The 18,195-nt window shown below is 36.8% G+C and overlaps 1 protein-coding gene across 1 annotated transcript; it reads left to right on the top strand.

Moving 5' to 3' along the window:
* Positions 1-335: 335 nt before the first annotated feature.
* Positions 336-16,482, top strand: LOC103723982. Its single transcript, XM_008815093.3, has 9 exons — positions 336-837; positions 1,468-1,510; positions 1,607-1,685; positions 1,810-1,855; positions 2,012-2,110; positions 13,472-13,540; positions 13,657-13,999; positions 14,187-14,344; positions 15,211-16,482. The coding sequence occupies exons 1-9, from the start codon at positions 400-402 to the stop codon at positions 16,111-16,113; spliced, it is 2,178 nt and encodes a 725-aa protein (XP_008813315.2). The 5' UTR covers positions 336-399; the 3' UTR covers positions 16,114-16,482.
* Positions 16,483-18,195: the final 1,713 nt, after the last annotated feature.

The raw sequence follows: 18,195 nt of genomic DNA, 5'->3' as shown, positions 1-18,195 counted from the left end.
GCAAGGCCATTAAGATTCCTTCGCCATCCGGCCGCATTAATTCGCCCATTAATTCAAAGCCTCCTCCCACAAGAACCAGGAGCGCTCATTAATTGTGAACTTATCAAAGCACCAATTCCCGTCACACACCCACTCACTAAGTCACGGGCCCCACAAAAGGGTGAGATTGTGGGTGCTAGGAAGACGGAGAGCGGACTAACAGTTCGTTTCGCCCGGTCAGCAAGCGTGCCGGGGCCCACCAGGCCAGTCACGTGCCCACTCGCCGATCACGTGCGGCGTCGCTCCAAAACGCCCTCGGCCGAAATAGAGAAAAAATATTAATAATTCCAAAAAAACGCCCCGGTTTCTAGAGAGAGAGAAGGGGAGAGAGAAAGGGGGGGAAGGGCGGGGGGCCGCGCAATGGGCAGCAGCAACAAGCCAGTAGCGGAGAAGAAGAGGAAGAAGAAGGGCCGCCCCTCCCTCCTCGATCTCCAGAAGCGCAGCCTCCGCCTCCAAAAACAACAGCAGGAGAAGGAGAAATCTGGCAACCGGAACCCTAACCCTAACCCTAGCACCAATCCCTACCTCCGCTTCCCTTCCTCCTCCTCCACCCGCCGGATCACCCGCCGGAACACACATCCCGAGGCGGCAGAGGCGGCGGCGGATGAGGACGACGAGGAGGAGGCGGAGAGCTCCGGCGGGAAGCGGAGGGAGAAGAAGCTCAAGCTCGTTCTCCGCCTCCCCCCTGGTCTCTCCCCGAATTCCAATTCCGGCTCCGATTCCGACGACGATGCTGGGGGCGCCGCCCGCCGGAAGAGGAACATCGACGCCGTCGGCAGCCATGGGGATCGAGACAAGGTAGTCACTCCCGGCTTCTTAGTTTGACACGGTTACTGTATTATTTTTTTATTGCATTCCCTCTCTTTCCTTTGAATTTGGAGTGGGGACGCGGAGATCCGGTGCTCTACGGGATCGGGCGCCGGGGCTTCTTGATTCGAGGATGTTTTGCGGGATTTAAAAACTGGGGGTTTTGTACGGTTTCGTCTACGGATCGCGAATCTATGCGTCGATGTCGGTTGGATTTTTTTCTCGGATTCCGTTCTTTAGTTAAATTTTTTCTCGTGGATATCCAAACTGAGAAAGTTTTGAGATTTGACTAGGTCAACTTGTCAATCATTTCTTGAAAGCCGAAGTATCTCTGCTGTTGAAATTTTGAGTCTTTTTTTTTTCTTTTTAGTTTTCTAAGTGGATGTGGATGGGGGGCTGGGTCTTTGGAAGACGGATTTTATCTTTGAAAAATAATCTGACTGCTTTTTTGAGAAAAGTTAATCTTTGTCCTCTTTCTTCCATTTTGTTCTTATTCACAACATTTATCATGAGGTAGATCTGTTTGCTTTCCTTTATTTTTTTCGCTTCTTCCTTGGTGTTTTTCTTTTTACGGCTTGGATTTTTTCCTGACTGTTTTTGGAAATGATTTTCTTATTTTAGGCAGAAAGGCACAATTCCTCGAAAGCGATGGATTCTCTTCAAGGTTTGGTGCTCATGCATTTATTTCGAGAAGTCGCGGGAGAAAGAAGATCCGGACTATTTAGTGCGTAGAATTATCTAACATTTATGTTACGAACAGGGGAGCCATCAGATTCCGGGCCCACAACACCTTTGCCAGACAAAAAGTTGTTGGTGTTCATCCTCGATAGGCTCCAGAAGTGCGTTCTTTGTTTTCTTTTTGGAATCTCTCTCGTGGTGCCCTTTTTTATGATTTCTGTGTTTAGTGCTGTTTTGTTTTGCTGTATTCATTAATTTTGATGATATATTCTGATTTATCTTTAGGAAAGATACTTATGGTGTCTTCTCAGAGCCTGTGGATCCGAACGAGGTCAGTTTGAAAACTGTTCAAGCTGTTGCTTTCTTTGCTTGTGTATTTTCTCCTTGTTTTTCATTTTCAACGTTCTTAGCTGTTTTTTCTGATGCTGCTTTGGTTATGCTTGAGTTTGTTTTGAAGCATAATATTTAATGTTTGATGTATTCACAGCTTCCGGACTATCATGAAGTCATAGAGCATCCAATGGATTTTGGAACTGTACGCAAGAAGCTGTCAAGTGGAGCATATGCAAACTTGGAACAGTTTGAGGTTGGTACAAGTATTGCAAACTTGCATGGATGTTTCATTGTTCTCTTCATGGATGATAAAGTTTCCTAGAATTGAAAATGCTATTATTTGCTGTTCTCTTCCACCCCCATTCTCCCTCTCACTCTCTCTCTCTCATGTTAGAAACCAACGTCTGTTGGGAGGTGCATTACATTCATTTGTTGGTTTATGTTATGGTTAATGATACAGAGATGGTAAATATGCCTGCATCACCTGTTATGTTAGTGATGCTGCTTTACTATTTGTTGACTTGATTATTTATGTGCTACTCTGCTCCTTGTAATTGTTCTGGATACTGGTTGACAGTTGTTATTTCTAATTTTATCTCCTTTTCATAATTGATCACAATTTGGACACGAAATTTCTTTTTTCATTACTGTTACCATGCAGTTCTTTCTGAAATTGCGCCATTAATTTTCTGTGATCTATGATGAGTGATAAATAGAATGCATATTTTTTGTTTTTCTTTTTGGGGAGTGGCGTGGGGGCATTGAAGGTGCAGTAAGGCAATAATAACTAATTGTTTCATCCAGTTTCTAATTTGTAGTCGTATAACCTAATTCATGGTCATAGAAGTCACCTTAGTGGATTGTTTTCATAATGTTCAAATATTTACTCAGTGATGCATTCTCTGTTGTCTCTCATGTCTAGTATCAGTCACATTTTATGCTGAGCTGTATGTGCTTAACTGTTATTCATGATCATTTAATTCATACTGCAAATGAAGAGGTTCTGATCTTTCCATGCCCATTAATACAACTAATTGTGTACCTGGTAGTTTTGCTGTGATGAAGGTGTATGACAAACTGAGCCTATTTTATTTTCCTTTCCGGGAATTCATAATGTTGTGGGACAAAAAAAGAGGGCAAAAGATAAGAAACATATCATGCTTCTAGTGCAATGCAAATTCCAAAAGTCTAGGAAATCTTGTACTTTGAATGTCTCTTGCAATCCTATCAGCTAATCTATGTGATAATTCGTAGGAGAAGTTATTATTTTCTAGACAGTGTCCTTAATCGCATTGCTCAGTTTGGAAAATATCCATGTCTTATTTGCCCGAATATTCATGATATGATCTTTGAAGTCTACATGTCTGGATGGACTGGAGGAACACTAGCAAATGAGGTAGACAAAATTTATTTAACATTTCAATGTGATTGAAGGTCGAGAATTTTGCAAGCCATACATTATATGTCTTTTCTGCCATCAAAATTTGCTGTATTATGGTATCAGAGAGCACATAGAATTGCTTTTTATGCATGTCATTTGTTTTTCCAATTGTAACTTCCTAGCCATGAAAAGCATAAGAAAATGCTTGAAAAATTATTTGGAATGTTTTCTTGTTTATACTGCACAAATAATTGATTTTCGAGGTAACGTGGTTTATGCTTTTCATCAGTAAAACTTGTATGACTTGATGAGGGCACAGAAGTAAGTCTGGTGCAACCTCATAAGGCTGTAAAATTGTACACTTGGAGGTGCTATAGCCATATTAAGCTCCTCTTGTAGAGGTCAGCATAGCATTTTTTGTGACTGCAAAAAAAAGGGTTTGTCTGATACGTTTGCCCGCCCTGTCCTTCTAGATATTAATGATAGTGCATTATATTGCGCATAATCTGTTAGTATCATAGTTTGGGACGTTTCTAATTTTCTTAAATAGATGATTAGATGTTAAAGTTCCACGAGTGACTTTTGTTGCCATTTTCTCATTCAAGTGGAGTAGCTACCTTGTAATATTAAGAAGCAACAAATTGTGAGCATAAATAATTTAATACACTAATGATGCCTTGCCACCTTGTAAGGACTAGATGATTCTAAAGCTATGTTTTCTTTATTTTATAAATAAACCAAACATCAGACATAGTTTTACTCAAGCTTACCATCAGGTTTAACTATAGGTAGACGTTCTTTTTTCTCCTTATCAGTAATAATTCCTTACATAACTTGTTCATTTACTTCCTTAGATCTTTCCTAAGGATATTCTTGGTCCACTTTTTTGAATTTTGATTATAGTGGTATGCATTGGAGAGTAGGTTTGGTAGCCATTTTTGCTGAAGGCTAAGTTCTTCTTATCCTTTTACTATTGACACCAACAACTGAAGGTGATATGGCTAAACATCTATAAAACATCTTAAAAATAAAGGAATGTTATTATTGTTATTCTATCTAGGGGTGGCAATTGGTTGGGTCGGGGTTGGATGTGGGTTGGGTCAAATAACAATTTGAACCTGACCTATTTATTAAATTGGTCAAAAATCCATATCCAAACATGACCTTTTTATTAAACAAATAGTTTGACTCGACGTGCACAACTTGCTTAATAAATGGGTTGAATTAGGTTAAAGAGGCTAAACAGATTTTAAATAGGTTAAAGAGGTTCTAAAGACGGTTAAACGGGTTGTTTCGTGACCCATCCCCACTATTACATGGGCAAAATGGGCTAAACGGGTCAGGACTTCAAATCTGAACCTGACCCATTTAATAAACGGGTTAGGTCGGATTGGCCCATTTGTGACCCAGATCCATTTATACCAAATTTGACCCTGCTTAAACTGGGTTGGTTGCTGCAGGTAGGTTGGAAGGTTGAGTCATAAATTGCCACCTTTAATTTTATCATGCTTTAGTAATGTATCATAGCTGCTTTGATGATATCCTCCCTCAATCTTTTTCACATTTTGAGCAAGTCAGTTTGAAAAGGACTACCATGATGTCTCTGCATGTTTGCATATAGCTATTTCACTTTCTCATTGTGGGAAAGTTACAATTTGAATATTGAAACTTAGATATTGTGTTATAAAATGTTTTGTTAACATTGTTGTCTTATAAAATGCTTTGCTTAAAATGTTTCTTTAGTATATTAGATATTTGAGAGGGCTCCTTGTCAAAGTTTGCAATCTCGGTATTGGACCTGTTACTAAGATCATATTGTTATAGTGTTGGTATGCCCCACCCCCCACCCAACAAAATCGAGTATTGTTCAATATCGGTACGGCATGATATGCCCAGTATGGGGCGGTATGCACCGGTTCTGCGAACATTGCTCCTAATTTTCTAACATAGTATTGGTGTTTAACCAATCTTCTCGCAGCTTCATGTCAAGCTGCAGTTTTAACTAGTAACTTAGGATCTGATGTGCAACATTATGGATTTAACATTTGTATGTTGTAAAGCATGTTTATTAGTTAATGATTGAACCTTTGCAACTTGTCAGAAAGTGTTGTTTTTATTTCCTATTTTATGTAAGCCACATGAACATCAATTACTTGAGTTGTCTACTTTTTTAGAGGTAGGGAATATAACCTGCTAGAGATATAATCAAGCTAAAGCATGGTCATTACATGATCTATTCTTGAGAGTTTTTTCCTATCTCCCCCTTTTTTTTTTACTTTTCAGCATTCTAGCACCAGGATTTTGTGGAATGCATTATTAGACTCTAAATTGTTTCTGAAAGTGAAATTCTTAGGTTATCAAGTTTCTGTATTTTATCGTCTTTTTAGCTGAAGACTGAGCATATCACCTCATATGAGTAGATGCCAACAGTGGCTGGACAACTGTTGGTGAAAATAACACTCAGTTTCAAAAGGACTAATTCATTATCATATTGTGTTCCTGCACAGTTGTATTTTTTCTAATTTAAAAATGTGTGTTAATGCCATATTACATCTACAAGTTAACATTGAAATTGCAACATCGGCATGATGCTAGAAGCACAAAATCAGAATGATATTCCTTTCCTTTTCCAGGGCTGGGGTAAAGTATTTTTGGGTTACTTGTTTTGCAGTAGTTTTCATGTAATAACTTTACCTAATTAAAATGGCTTCATGTAGTTGTGATGGGTTGACCATTTAAATCATCTAATATAATGGTTGTTTAGTTTTTGTTTCTCTTCTTTTTACAAGTTAGTTTAGATGGTTGAGATCCTCTCATTCTGAAAAATTTTCTTGATGCAATACTATTGCATATGTAAGTGACAAGCAGAAGATCATAATACTTTTCATTTGAACTTATATGCTGGGTCTTTGATTTGCATATCACCATTGATGTTGAATGCAATTGATATACTGGTGGAGATTATCAGGTGGTAGCACAATGACTAAATGAATGTGTGCGGTGAATTGCTGATTTCATGCCTTTATCTTGTTTTTTTTTTTTTTGGTGGATAGGAAGACAGTAATTAGCTATAGGATTAGGTGGTCCTGTGATTCCAAAGGAAATACACTCTCTGATGCTTAGTTGGCTTACTTGAAAGGCAATATTCTTATTTGTGACTACTTTTGGGATTGATTATATGGTATGTATTTTATCAGATGTTTGTTAGTATCATCAGATTAATTTTAAGTAGATTTATTTTTTAGATGGAGGGTAAGAGACCAGGATAGTTAATTTAACTTCTGGGTAGGTGTTAATATTTTTGGTAGTTTCATAGAGCAGAGAGAGCAGCATGTTAAGGTACGGTATCTCTGGTTTCCTGTAGTAGGATATATTTGGGGATAGACGCTTTTTTTTGGTACAACGGGGATAGATGTTTGAGGAAGCAAGAGGTAAAATCTGCAGAAACTATGTCATATTAGCCTTATGTTATATGACCTGTAAAGTAGAAATAAAAAATTGCTGTATAGGAATGAGTATAAAAAAAATTAAAGGATTTCTATAGGAAAAAATAAATCTTTGCTTTGGTTAGATAATGAAAGATTGTTAATGATGCTTTGATAGCTAGATGCTTCTATAAGAGAGGGTAACTGGCATGGTAAAACTTTGTGATATTAGGTCAGGGTACATTTGAATAGGCATGGAAAACTTTATGACCATGAGACAGAAAGAATTAATAATCATGCTTTTAATGATGGGGAAAATATCTAGTTTTAAAAGGTGCTGATCTTGTGAAGCAGTATGGAAACATCAATGCCAGAGTGAGCATGGAGATAAGGATAGATTTACTGCTGTGTGTTGTCTGCATAACTTTATGAAGCTTCTAGCTTTTTAGCCTGGTTCAGTTGGGGAGAAAGCATAAGCACACAAAATTTCCAACAACCACAGTCACTATCTGATCTATATGTTGGCAATTAGACTTGCTAGGTTTGGCCTTCAATTAGTTAGCTCATCGTCTGATGTCAAACTTTGCACTATCTTCATCATAGTTAGAAATTGATGTTGACAATGTCTTTAAAGCATCAATTAAATGTTTGTGCAAACCATATACAACCATTTTCTTTGGATTGGCCTTATGAGTAGTGTATGTGTCAGCATTGTTTCCCATTTCAGAAAAAAATGTATGATAAAAGTATGTAATTGGGATAAATCCTTAACACTTCGCTGCTCTTGAAACTGTTGTCATGATGATTTTTAGCTACCGTGTTAATTTATGTTACATGGCCATGCTCCTTTCCTTTGATAAGTTAAATGAATAGTTAATGTTCTCTCTCTCTCTCTCACTTCCTATCTCTCTCCTGATCAAAAGTTGATATATAGTATGAAACTGACTGACATATGAAATACAAAAATTATGACAAAAATCTGCAGTATGATGAAAGATAGATTGGATTCTTTCATCAAAGAATCATCACCTTGTATTGCACTACTAATATGATAAAGTTGAACAAATATTGATTTCTTTGGGATTAAACCCATTTAAGCATAACATTTATTATTGGAATATTAGCTGTATCATAACATAAGAAAAGTAATTAAAAGCCATTAGGAACATTTTACTGGTTCTCAGTGGCATCTATGAATTGTTTAGCAATGATTGTATGTAGACACAATAGGTTTGTCTTGCTATTTTAATACTTGTAGTATGTTTTACAACCACGGAATGCTACGGGGAACATGTCTTGACTTCAGTAGAAAGTTGTCACAAGTGGATTGGGGCATGAATAATTCAACAATTAAATATATGCAACTTCATTGCCTGTGGTTATTTATGCAAGTGTTTTTTTTAATTGTTTGGAGGGATAAAATCATGCTAAGAGTGTATTGAGTGCTCTTAAATTTATTAACACAATGAAATGTATGTTATAATGTAAGTAGGACTTAGTGGACTAGGTTCTATTGGCTTTAATTTGGATGGAGGAATGCTCACAATCTATATATCAAATTCTGAAACAGTAGCATGATAACAAGGAAATCAAGATCTTTATGTCCTCAACATCTAAATTTACACTGCTTTAAAAGTAGCAAGCTAGACCACTTCCTATAGAAATGAGCCAAATTGTTTTATATGAACAATTAATTAGAGAATTGGGTTTTCAGTGGTTTTGTGAATATACAGGAGCATGTTTTGAAATTCTTAATTAGGATTAGATTAGAAGTAATTTGCGAAAGCATAAAAAATAAATACACTAATAAGATTGGGTTGAAAAAAGTAAACGGCACTTTACTAAGTTTGTCTCTGAAAATGGAGCATTATTAGTTAGGGGACTTTTGATCAAGAGTTTATGTTTTGGCATAGTGTTATCTTTTAAAACTCAATCTGAAACTTCTTGTAAGTTCAGAATACTACTATCATCTTAAGGAATTCTCTGTAAATAAATGAAAGAAAAGGAAAGAGCATGTATCACACTGACATACATGAGTCCTGTACTGAGGGATCGCTCCTGCTTGTGAATACTGTGAAGAAATAAAGCTTAGTTGCTGGAATTGGGAGGTGGTGTGAGTGTGAGAAAGCAGAAATTTTAGAAACACTAGAGTACTTAGGAAGCGGGTGCTGGTTTGGGATTCCAGGAAAAATCTAAAGCAGGTAATGCATCCTAGATAGAAGATTCCGGCTGCTAAGGGTATAAAATCTGGCTTATACTACTTTTGTTGATCAGGAATAACTTTACCAGGATAACTGGTAGTATAACAGGCATAAGATCGTTTTAGGAACATGATTGCAGAACTATGTATTCTATTACTTAAGATATGATTACTAAAAAAATATTATTAATAACTTAGAATTAATACCTTTTATAAAATATGGTTCTAAGTCCCTTTTATGGGTTTTCATGTTACATGGGTCAATATTTCAGAGGATTAGACATTTGAGTTAAAAGATGGAATAATAGAAGTGATGAAGAGATAATTCTCATTCATATTTTTACCCATCCACCGAATTGTATTGTTTTACAAAAGCTAGTTTTTTTAGCTTAGAATATGTCTTTAACCTTGGTCATGTCATTCACGAACAATTCTTACATTATTGGATTTCTGCTTTTTAATGCCTCTATGTGCAGTGAATTCCACTATCCATTCTACCACATGCTGCCACTGCCTGAAATATTCATATCTGTGTACGATACTAGCGACAGATTTGGGATTTGGGGTAAACTGACAAAAGGATAAATTTGTATATGGAAAAAAGGGAGATTGTCAACTATTAGAAGTTTGAAGAACTGAGAAATAGATTTAATAATTGGAAACTTCTTAATAAATATACAGAAAACATTAAAGTTCATGAAATATTCCATATCAATGACAAGAAAAAATCATAAAGTTTATCTTTTTGTTTAAAAATTGTCAAAAAAATCTGTTGATAATCTGAGAGTTGAAAAAATTGCTGGAATTATATAGTGGGCTATATTTTACATCTATAGGTTATGAACATAACTCTTTGCCCATATGCACACTCATTGCTGCTCTTTATGACAGGATGATTACATTAAAAATCAAGATCTTTGCTACTTCATTGTGTGTTTTAAATGACAGGAAACAAAGGTGTGCTTATGTAAATTTGCTTGGAGGAGATGTTGTCAGGGGTGAGTTATTGATGTTGATTGAGGAATTCTGAAAATTAAAGATAGGCAAGTAGATTAAACTTTTGAAGTGTTCCAAATCATTTAGTTGTTGCAGAGCAAGATGATAAGAGTTCTGTAGCAAGCCAGTATTATTGAAAATGTTACTAGTATTAGAAATACCTTGCTTGCAACGATTGTTCAGAAAAAAACAAATATTGTTACATTGTATGGGGTTTAATGAGATGCTGGTCATGGAATTCTGCTGCTGGTTAAGATGAAATTGAGGGACCTGTTTGATGGATGCAACCCATGTAAGCGTTATATACTAATGTCTGACATGTCCCCTGGTAGTCACGAAGTAATGATGCTATATGAAAAGGGGAAATTTAGGGATTGATTTAGTTAGCCAGATATGTGAAATATAGGTTTCAAAATAAGAAAATTCCCAATATACATACATGTATCAGATAAACAAAGTGCAAGCTCGTGCCATATGTTATTCTTGAACTGGATCTGATTTGTTTTTGGTTGAGGCTGTCCTATCTTTATTGAAACATTCTGGTCTCTAGTTTTTGTGTTCCTTGTGAGATTTATGTCAAGAGATAGTTTGATTATGCTTTTGTGTCTGAAGAAACAAAGCAAGGGCTACTTACATTTTGTATGGAGTCACTGTTTGATTGTTTGCCTAGCCTTTTTAGTTTGCCTTTACAGGCACCTCTTATAGATTGAATCATGTTATTAGCCTTGGAATATGCTTCTAACCTCTTTCCTACTTGCTAACTCTGTGCATGTTTCGATTCTGTAATATTATAATCAAACTTATAGGACCTGGGAACTGTAACTTCAAATTTGTTTTCTCCTCTCTTCTTTGTTTTACAGATTCTTTTGATTCATTCAGGAAAGATGTTGACATGCCGGTTCTTTTTATTTTGAATTTATATTGACTGCCTTTGAAGATAAACTTTGTTTTGCGTCGTGACAAAGCCTTAACGTACAGTGGTTTCACAAAAAGGAGATGCTTGAGTCGTATCATATTTTAATTTTGCAAAGCCTTCTAGAAGATATAACTATAGAGGACAAGGTTTGCTGTCTTAATACCTGAAATCGTATATGTACCATCTTATTACAGTGTTGGTATGCGGTATGGTATGGTAAGGTTCAGCATAGCAAGTGTCGGTATGGTAAGATTCAGCGTACCGAGTATTAGTATAATAAGGTTTAGGGTACCAAGTATTGGTACGGTTCGGTACGAACCGGCACGGTACCGACTGATATGTCAAATCTTGATGCATGACAATAGGAATTATAGCCAAAATACACTATAGATTTAAAACTGATAAAGAAGTTGACCTACCAACGCGAGTTTAAGTTTTTGCAGCTAAGTTAAATGTAAGCTTATAGGCTCTATTAAAGCAGTTCCACGAGCCAGATATAATTTTGATATCATTTTTACACATCCGCTATTTTTATTGAATTTTTTTATCAATTTCACTTTTTAATCTATATCATATGTACTGTACCGGGGGCAGAAATATAATCTGTAAGAAATATGACGGAATAAATGCCCTTAATCGCCTTGAAGTTGTGATTTTCAGGATTCTCGAAAGATATGTCTAGAAAATATCATATTCATTCATCTTATGATCAAAATATGGTGAAAAATAAATATGGATTAAAATGTGAACCATCTGGGTCTATCATTACAAGGAAACGAGCTTCCATTTTCTTTTCATATGCCCTTTTTTTTCCAGGGGGACCTGGATCAGTATTTCTTTGTTTAGTAGTTTCTCCAGAATATGTTTCAGGAAACTTGGGATTGCGTTTACATTAGTGAATAAAGCCATTTGACTAAGCAAATATGGGGACTCAGTGCCAAATTTATCATCATTGTAATTGTTGTCATCGTCATCAATTCTTGATTACTGGTATTCAGATAGCAAGCTGTATACCATATTGGGCAGCAAGTTTAGTAGCACGAATCCCATCTTTAGCCTCATTTTTATCATATCAACCGAAACTCCAGGTAAAGTTTTGGAGGTTACCCCTATAGGATAAGACATTTGTTTGCAATACTAAAAAAATCATGAGAGAAATTTAAGTTAGTATTACTTGTTTGCGCAAATGATTTGCTGTGAGAGGCTGCTTTAAACCTAACAATCAATTGAAGCATGATGACCATGAACATTAATCTGTATTATTCTAGCCTTCTAGGCACGTGTTTCATGTGAGTAATTGTTGAAGAAATCAAGTATGCAGAGGACAATTGAGCTTGATTTTTCAATATATTTTTTTGGATTCTTTTTGTTTAAACATACACAAAATTGAGGGGTTTATTTATACATTCAGATTATTAAAGGGGATATGTTTGAGATTTTTTTATTATACCTTTTTTTTTTTAATTTGAAGTAATAATGTATTGTATTTGTTATTAAGTTTAGGGTGTCATTTGTGAACTTTTAAGTTTCAATATTAAATATTACGATACAAGGCTGGAGAATTTTATGCATTAACCCACTTGGCAAGAAGGTGGAGACATGTCTACAAATTGCCAAGGTTACCATGGATTGGAAGTATATTAGCAAGATTCAATTAGTTTATATTATAGAATAGCATTTTTTCTTTTTTGAAATCTTGATTGTAATAGAAGAGATGTGATCGCACTTCCCTGTTGTGTATGGGTTAGTTTGGAGGGATGTATTTTATGCTAGTGATAATGAAGCATTATCATAAGTCTTATACTCTTTCGGCAGGAAATTTCATATTAATTCATAATGCAAGTATGATCACCTGGAAAAATGAAGTACACCATTTGCCTTTATTGTTGGCTATATGAGACTCTGTTCTGAGGACATTATTATACCTAGTTACTTGAAACCAGAACTGATTCAAGTGTAGTTGTGGGAAAACAGATCTCTCAAAAGATTTTTAGAATAAGGAAACAGGTGTGAGTGCGGTGCGAATTTCAGGAGTGATTTGAGCTACAAATTTCTGCCTACCAAGTGTTACAATATAGGTTTAGCTTATCAGTATATAGTAGCTTTTGCATGCTTATGTTGATTTTTATTAGTAGTTGTCAGAGAGATTTTGTAACCGATCCAAAGTTGCCTCCCAAAAGATGACTTTGTTTTAACTTAACCTTCTTTTGTCTTTAGTTAAGATTTATGGGTTTAGTTCAAGAGTAATAATTTGAGCCTTTGATTTTAGAAAAGTTTCTCTTATATGATCTATAGCCTACGATATGTCAGGCATGAGTGATTGTTTTCATGAGCTCTATCTAATTACGTAGCTTGAAGTAATACTGCTTTAAGCTTTTTATGGAAATTTGCACTGACAATGTTTGATTATGTGAAATGACCTGTTGGGTGGACGTATATCTTCCCTGACTGTTGTGAGGCCCTGGGGATTATTGTTTGCATTAATATAGTTTCTTGATTGATGCGTAAATAAATAATGGAGAGTATGCAATCCGTTGTACATTTTTTTTTCAATTTGGAACACGATATTTGACTGACGCATCTGCTTGCAGGAGTTTCACTTCTGAGCTATTTTCCTAGAAGTCCAGAGCACATTTTGTTTTAGTTGATCTCATGAAATTTTTAACATGTACCTATTGTATTATATGTCTTTGCAGAAGGATGTGTTCTTAATCAGCTCAAATGCCATGCGCTATAATGCACCAGATACCATTTACTATAGACAGGTATTAGTCTTGTCAAAGGTTGTTACATGTTGTTTAATATTGTCGGGTTAATTTACTATCTTAAAATATATATTGTAAGTTTCTTCGGTTGTTTAAAAAGTGGTTCATATGTACAGGCACGATCCATCCACGAGCTTGCCAAAAAGAACTTTGAGAACTTGAGACAGGAAAGTGATGACAATGAACCAGAACCAAAGACAGTTGTGAGGAGAGGGAGACCACCAAACAAAAATAAACGGCCTGTTGGCAGACCTGCTGAGCGTGCTACTTTGGATTTCTCCTCTGATGCAACACTTGCTAATGCGGGAGATGGTATTCATTGGTCTAACATGGCACATGATTTGTCAAGAAAAGGATCAGCGGTGGATAAGTCTGTCATGATGGCTTCCCATGGTCTTCGCAACATTGACATGTTCAGTTTGGGCGAGAGAAAATCAGAGAGAAATGAAGAATACTCAGGTTTCTAATATACTCTGCTGCTTTGATTTGTATCTTGCAACACTCAATGACTTTTTGTTTTTTTAAAATATCTTGCTTTAGGGGAATCTGTAACTGCTTGCTTTGATCTTTTTTACTTATTTATTCTCCTTTGAAGACTGTCAAGTATATTTTTTGAATTGCTTTTGCTGCCTCTTTTATATTTAAGGTTCTGCACTTAAAGGGATTTCAACAAAATATGGGAAGAAACTCACTGTTATAGATGAAAATCGTCGCAACACATACAAGCAACCCCAACAATTTACCTCTGTATGCGAGCCACCAGTACTGACCACCTTTGATGGAGACAAGAAACAACTGGTGCCAGTAAGTACCTAAAGACTATCTCAGTTTTTTTCTTTATCTTTTCTCTCTTTTCTTCAGTGAAAACAGTACTAGAAGTTTACTGTGATTTGCCTAATTTATAGCACAGTTTGCTCAAGTAAGTTTGCACTATCCCAAACATTTTATTGTCTTGGTTTGTTCAGAAATTCATGAATTTTCAACTATCATGGTATTCTCAATCAGTTCATAACAAGCTTTGAATATTCCATTATTAACGGCCCCCACTGAAACCATTATTGACTGTTATAATGGTTATAATAGCTATTATTTGTCTCAAGAAAGAACTTTTCAAAATCTAAATATTAAAAGAATTGCTAAAATAATGGCTGTTGTAATGGTGTTATAATAGGAAATAATGGGGTTATAATAGGAAATAATGGACAATTACCAAAAAAATAATGGCATTATCTTTTCCTTGGTTTTTTATTAGATAAAATAATTTATTTCTTGGATTGTACAATCATTTTCGGAGGGAATTTTGAGCAAAAAAATGGAATTTTTAAAAATATTATGTTATTTAAAAGAAAGTACAAGCAAAATTAATGGCCATTATTTATGTTATAAGATCCTTTATGATGGGCATTGCAGGAGTAATGGAAAATAATTGGCATTATATTTTTCCACATTATTTACCTCAATAACATAACAGGGGTGGCTGAAACTGTTATAATGGCCATTATAACAGTTGTAACGCCATTATTTAAAACCATGGTTCATAATATCTTGTGGGCTTCAATTTATATACTGGAAACTTATTTTGCCGATCAAGAAATGCAAATTGCAAACTCTTCTCTCGTGGTGTCTCCTGTGAAACTCATTATATGTGGCCATGATTTTATTTGAAACAGGTTGGGCTTCACATGGAGTATTCATATTCAAGGAGTTTGGCTCGATTTGCTGCAAATCTTGGCCCCATTGGCTGGGCCATTGCTGCCAAGAAGATTGAAAGAGCATTGCCTTCTGGGACAAAGTTTGGCCCTGGTTGGGTTAGAGATGGGGATGCTCCACAACAATCACAACCACCTCTGTTATCTGCATCATCTCCATATCCCTCTTGTCAACCAAAAATTTTGCCCTGCACCACAATATCCAGAAGTGATAAACTTCCACAGAGGCTGGAACCACCCTCAAATGTCTCAGCTGTTGAAGAAGCCCATTTCAGCAGGACTCTTCCACCTGCTTCAACAGCTGCTGCTGCTAATAGACCCCCTGATATTATGGATGGTCCCGTGTCTTCTAGGGGATCAAATTATGAGAATGGGTTGAGTGCTTTAAGTGCTGTTGGTGGTGGTGATGCTAATCAGTTCAAGGCACCCTTTCAGGTTCATCAGAACCCAGGAATGCAGGCCACAATAAATGGCTTCAATAATGTGTTTAAAGTGTCTTCGCAGTTTGGTAAAATGCTGAGACAAACAAGAACACCTGGGTCTTTTGGTTCTGATGTACAGATGACACATTCTCAAGCACTTGACATGGTTTCCAGAAGCAGCAACAGCATCATCCATCAGGCACCCACCAGCCACTTGGATGCAGAGAGGGTAAAACCGATGGCAGGTTATTCAAATACAGTAAGTTCCAGAAACCCCTTGCCGGATTCTGGCCTCTCCCAGGGGTCATGGCAGGGTGTGTCACTGCAACCAAAGTCGGATTCTGTTCCACCTGACCTCAATGTTGGATTCCAGTCTTCAGGATCGCCAACTTCTGGCATGTTAATTGATTCACAGCAACCTGATTTAGCCTTGCAGCTTTGAAGGTACAAGTTATTCTTCATTTCGGTTAACTAGAGAGAGAGAGATTCATGGTGTTGGACTCGCAACCGACAAGCAGTGTTAGATGATGAAAATATAGATAGTGAGGGTTTTTAACAATTATTCAACACCAGCATTATGTTGTAATGGTGCAGGGGGTGGTTGTACAGATTAATTAATGTATTAGAAATTAAAAATCTTCAGATGAAGAAGCTGAATCCCATTTGTCACATTCGAATTCGTCTTAGTAGAGAAGATTTTGCTTCTGCTGATAAATTATTCACCCTCTTGGTTGATTGAGCTAAACATGGATCCATGCTCATTTTGTCTCCAAAGATGACAATAGATTCTTCACATCAGGATATTTTGTTCTATGCGGCTTGCCAATATATATCAAACAGCAAGGAAATGAATATAGCAGTGCTGACCTGACCATGGATGTCTTGACATCAGATATTCAAACTTGTATATTGTTGTATGACATGGCATATGTTAAGGTTGTGTTTGGAAGCAAGCAATGTTTTAATGGTATCCCTAATCGTTAAAATTGGGTTTCTGTACTGAATTGAGTTTGAATACAAGTGTTGATGATCCAAGTCTCTGGAGACACCATGATAACTTAATTTTAAACCGGGAATGAATGACAATGCAAATGTCATAACTAGAATTCCAAGGTTGGCGCATGAAAAGGGTTTGGTGTAAACCTTGTAATATATTTAATGATGCTAGAATGAAATTATTGGTCCTGCTTATGGGACTGGCGTTAGCATGGATATCCCTCTCCCAGTATCCTCAAAACCTCTCAACCCTAACAGCCATCAAGAGCTCGCGGGCACCTCCATGAAACCTGCTAACTCGCAGCTCGAACCTCAACGACCCCAGAAAACCTGCATGAAATCCCAGTTTTGTCCTCAGAAAGGGGTCGCAAGATGCACATAAAATGCTAAGTTTCTCATCATACGCATGGGGTTTTTTCTCATATTTCAGTTTATTCGATTTTGGTTTATTGTCTTCTTGGCTCAATTTCTTTTTCATGATCCCTGTCTTCTTTTGCCTCTTCATCTTGTTCCCCACCATGACCCTTCTATATATGAACTTTTTCCAAATACCAATCTCCAGCTTACATCTTTAGCCAGAGAGGAAGAGAGACGTGGGCCCCACAACAAAGTATCTGTGGTTTGTAGTGGCCTCCGACAAAGGGCCCCACCTTTCGTGTGGATGGGAATTTCCAGTAGAAAACAAAAATTCCAACCGGGTGTCAGTGGAAAAGACTCGAGAGGAGAGAGTGGCAGTTGGCACGCAGCCCACCAGCCCTCAAAACGCCCTTGGGCATTTGAGGGGAGGAGAACGCCACGAGACAAATCCATCCTGGTGGCAGTGCCAGTCGTCCAACGAACTGCACCAAAGCCCTTCTCTTTTCATCGCTGCAAAATTTTTCCCAAACTACAACAGCCTTCCTTCTCTCTCACACCAATAGCACACGAAGCCAGAAAGTCTTGATTGCCCAAACTGCCCCTCCTTGTTTCCGTGGCTACTTTAGAGTAAGGGATTGCATGCAACCCACGTAACATCGCCTGCATGTTTCTACCCTTACAAAATTGCTGCCAACTCAGCAGAAAGTTAATGGCCGTTGTTGACAAATGTCTGCTGAAATCGAAAAGGAAATAAAAAATCGATGGTTTATAACTTAGAAGATATGTGCTTGTCGTCTGAGCTATCTCATTTCAAAGCAAATGCAGATCATTAGGGTAGCATCATGATGCTACTACCTTGGTACAATTTGATGGACAGGAATCGCAACAGAATGCACATGTTTTCTGGTGTATAGCCTTCACACTTTGTTTAGATTTCACATGATTCTAATCATCCAATTGATGATCTTTTAATTTGATTTTTTTTTTTATAAAGAAAAAGGTTTGGTCAAAAGGGTGGTGGTCTTCGGATGCATGTCGGTTTATATCGTACAGATGGTGTAGAGAGAGCAACTTATGATATTTGATTGATTTGACAGTTGCTATGGATGGATGCGTAGACCATGGTCAAAAAAATAATGTGGCCAGTTTCTCGGTCATTTAGTTCATTCTT

The sequence above is a fragment of the Phoenix dactylifera genome, chromosome 5, assembly GCF_009389715.1.
Source record: "Phoenix dactylifera cultivar Barhee BC4 chromosome 5, palm_55x_up_171113_PBpolish2nd_filt_p, whole genome shotgun sequence".
In the NCBI taxonomy this organism is placed as follows: Eukaryota; Viridiplantae; Streptophyta; class Magnoliopsida; order Arecales; family Arecaceae; genus Phoenix; species Phoenix dactylifera.
Note: the sequence above shows the minus strand (reverse complement) of the source record. Positions and strands in the feature narration are given on the sequence as shown.

What these genes read in the sequence shown, in the direction of transcription:
- LOC103723982 (XM_008815093.3), top strand. Translation starts at nt 400, where the DNA reads ATGGGCAGCAGCAACAAGCCAGTAGCGGAGAAGAAGAGGAAGAAGAAG. An exon ending in AGCGATGGATTCTCTTCAAG is followed by an intron (nt 1,511 to 1,606) that starts GTTTGGTGCTCA and finishes TGTTACGAACAG; the next exon opens with GGGAGCCATCAGATTCCGGG. An exon ending in GAGAAATGAAGAATACTCAG is followed by an intron (nt 14,000 to 14,186) that starts GTTTCTAATATA and finishes TTTATATTTAAG; the next exon opens with GTTCTGCACTTAAAGGGATT.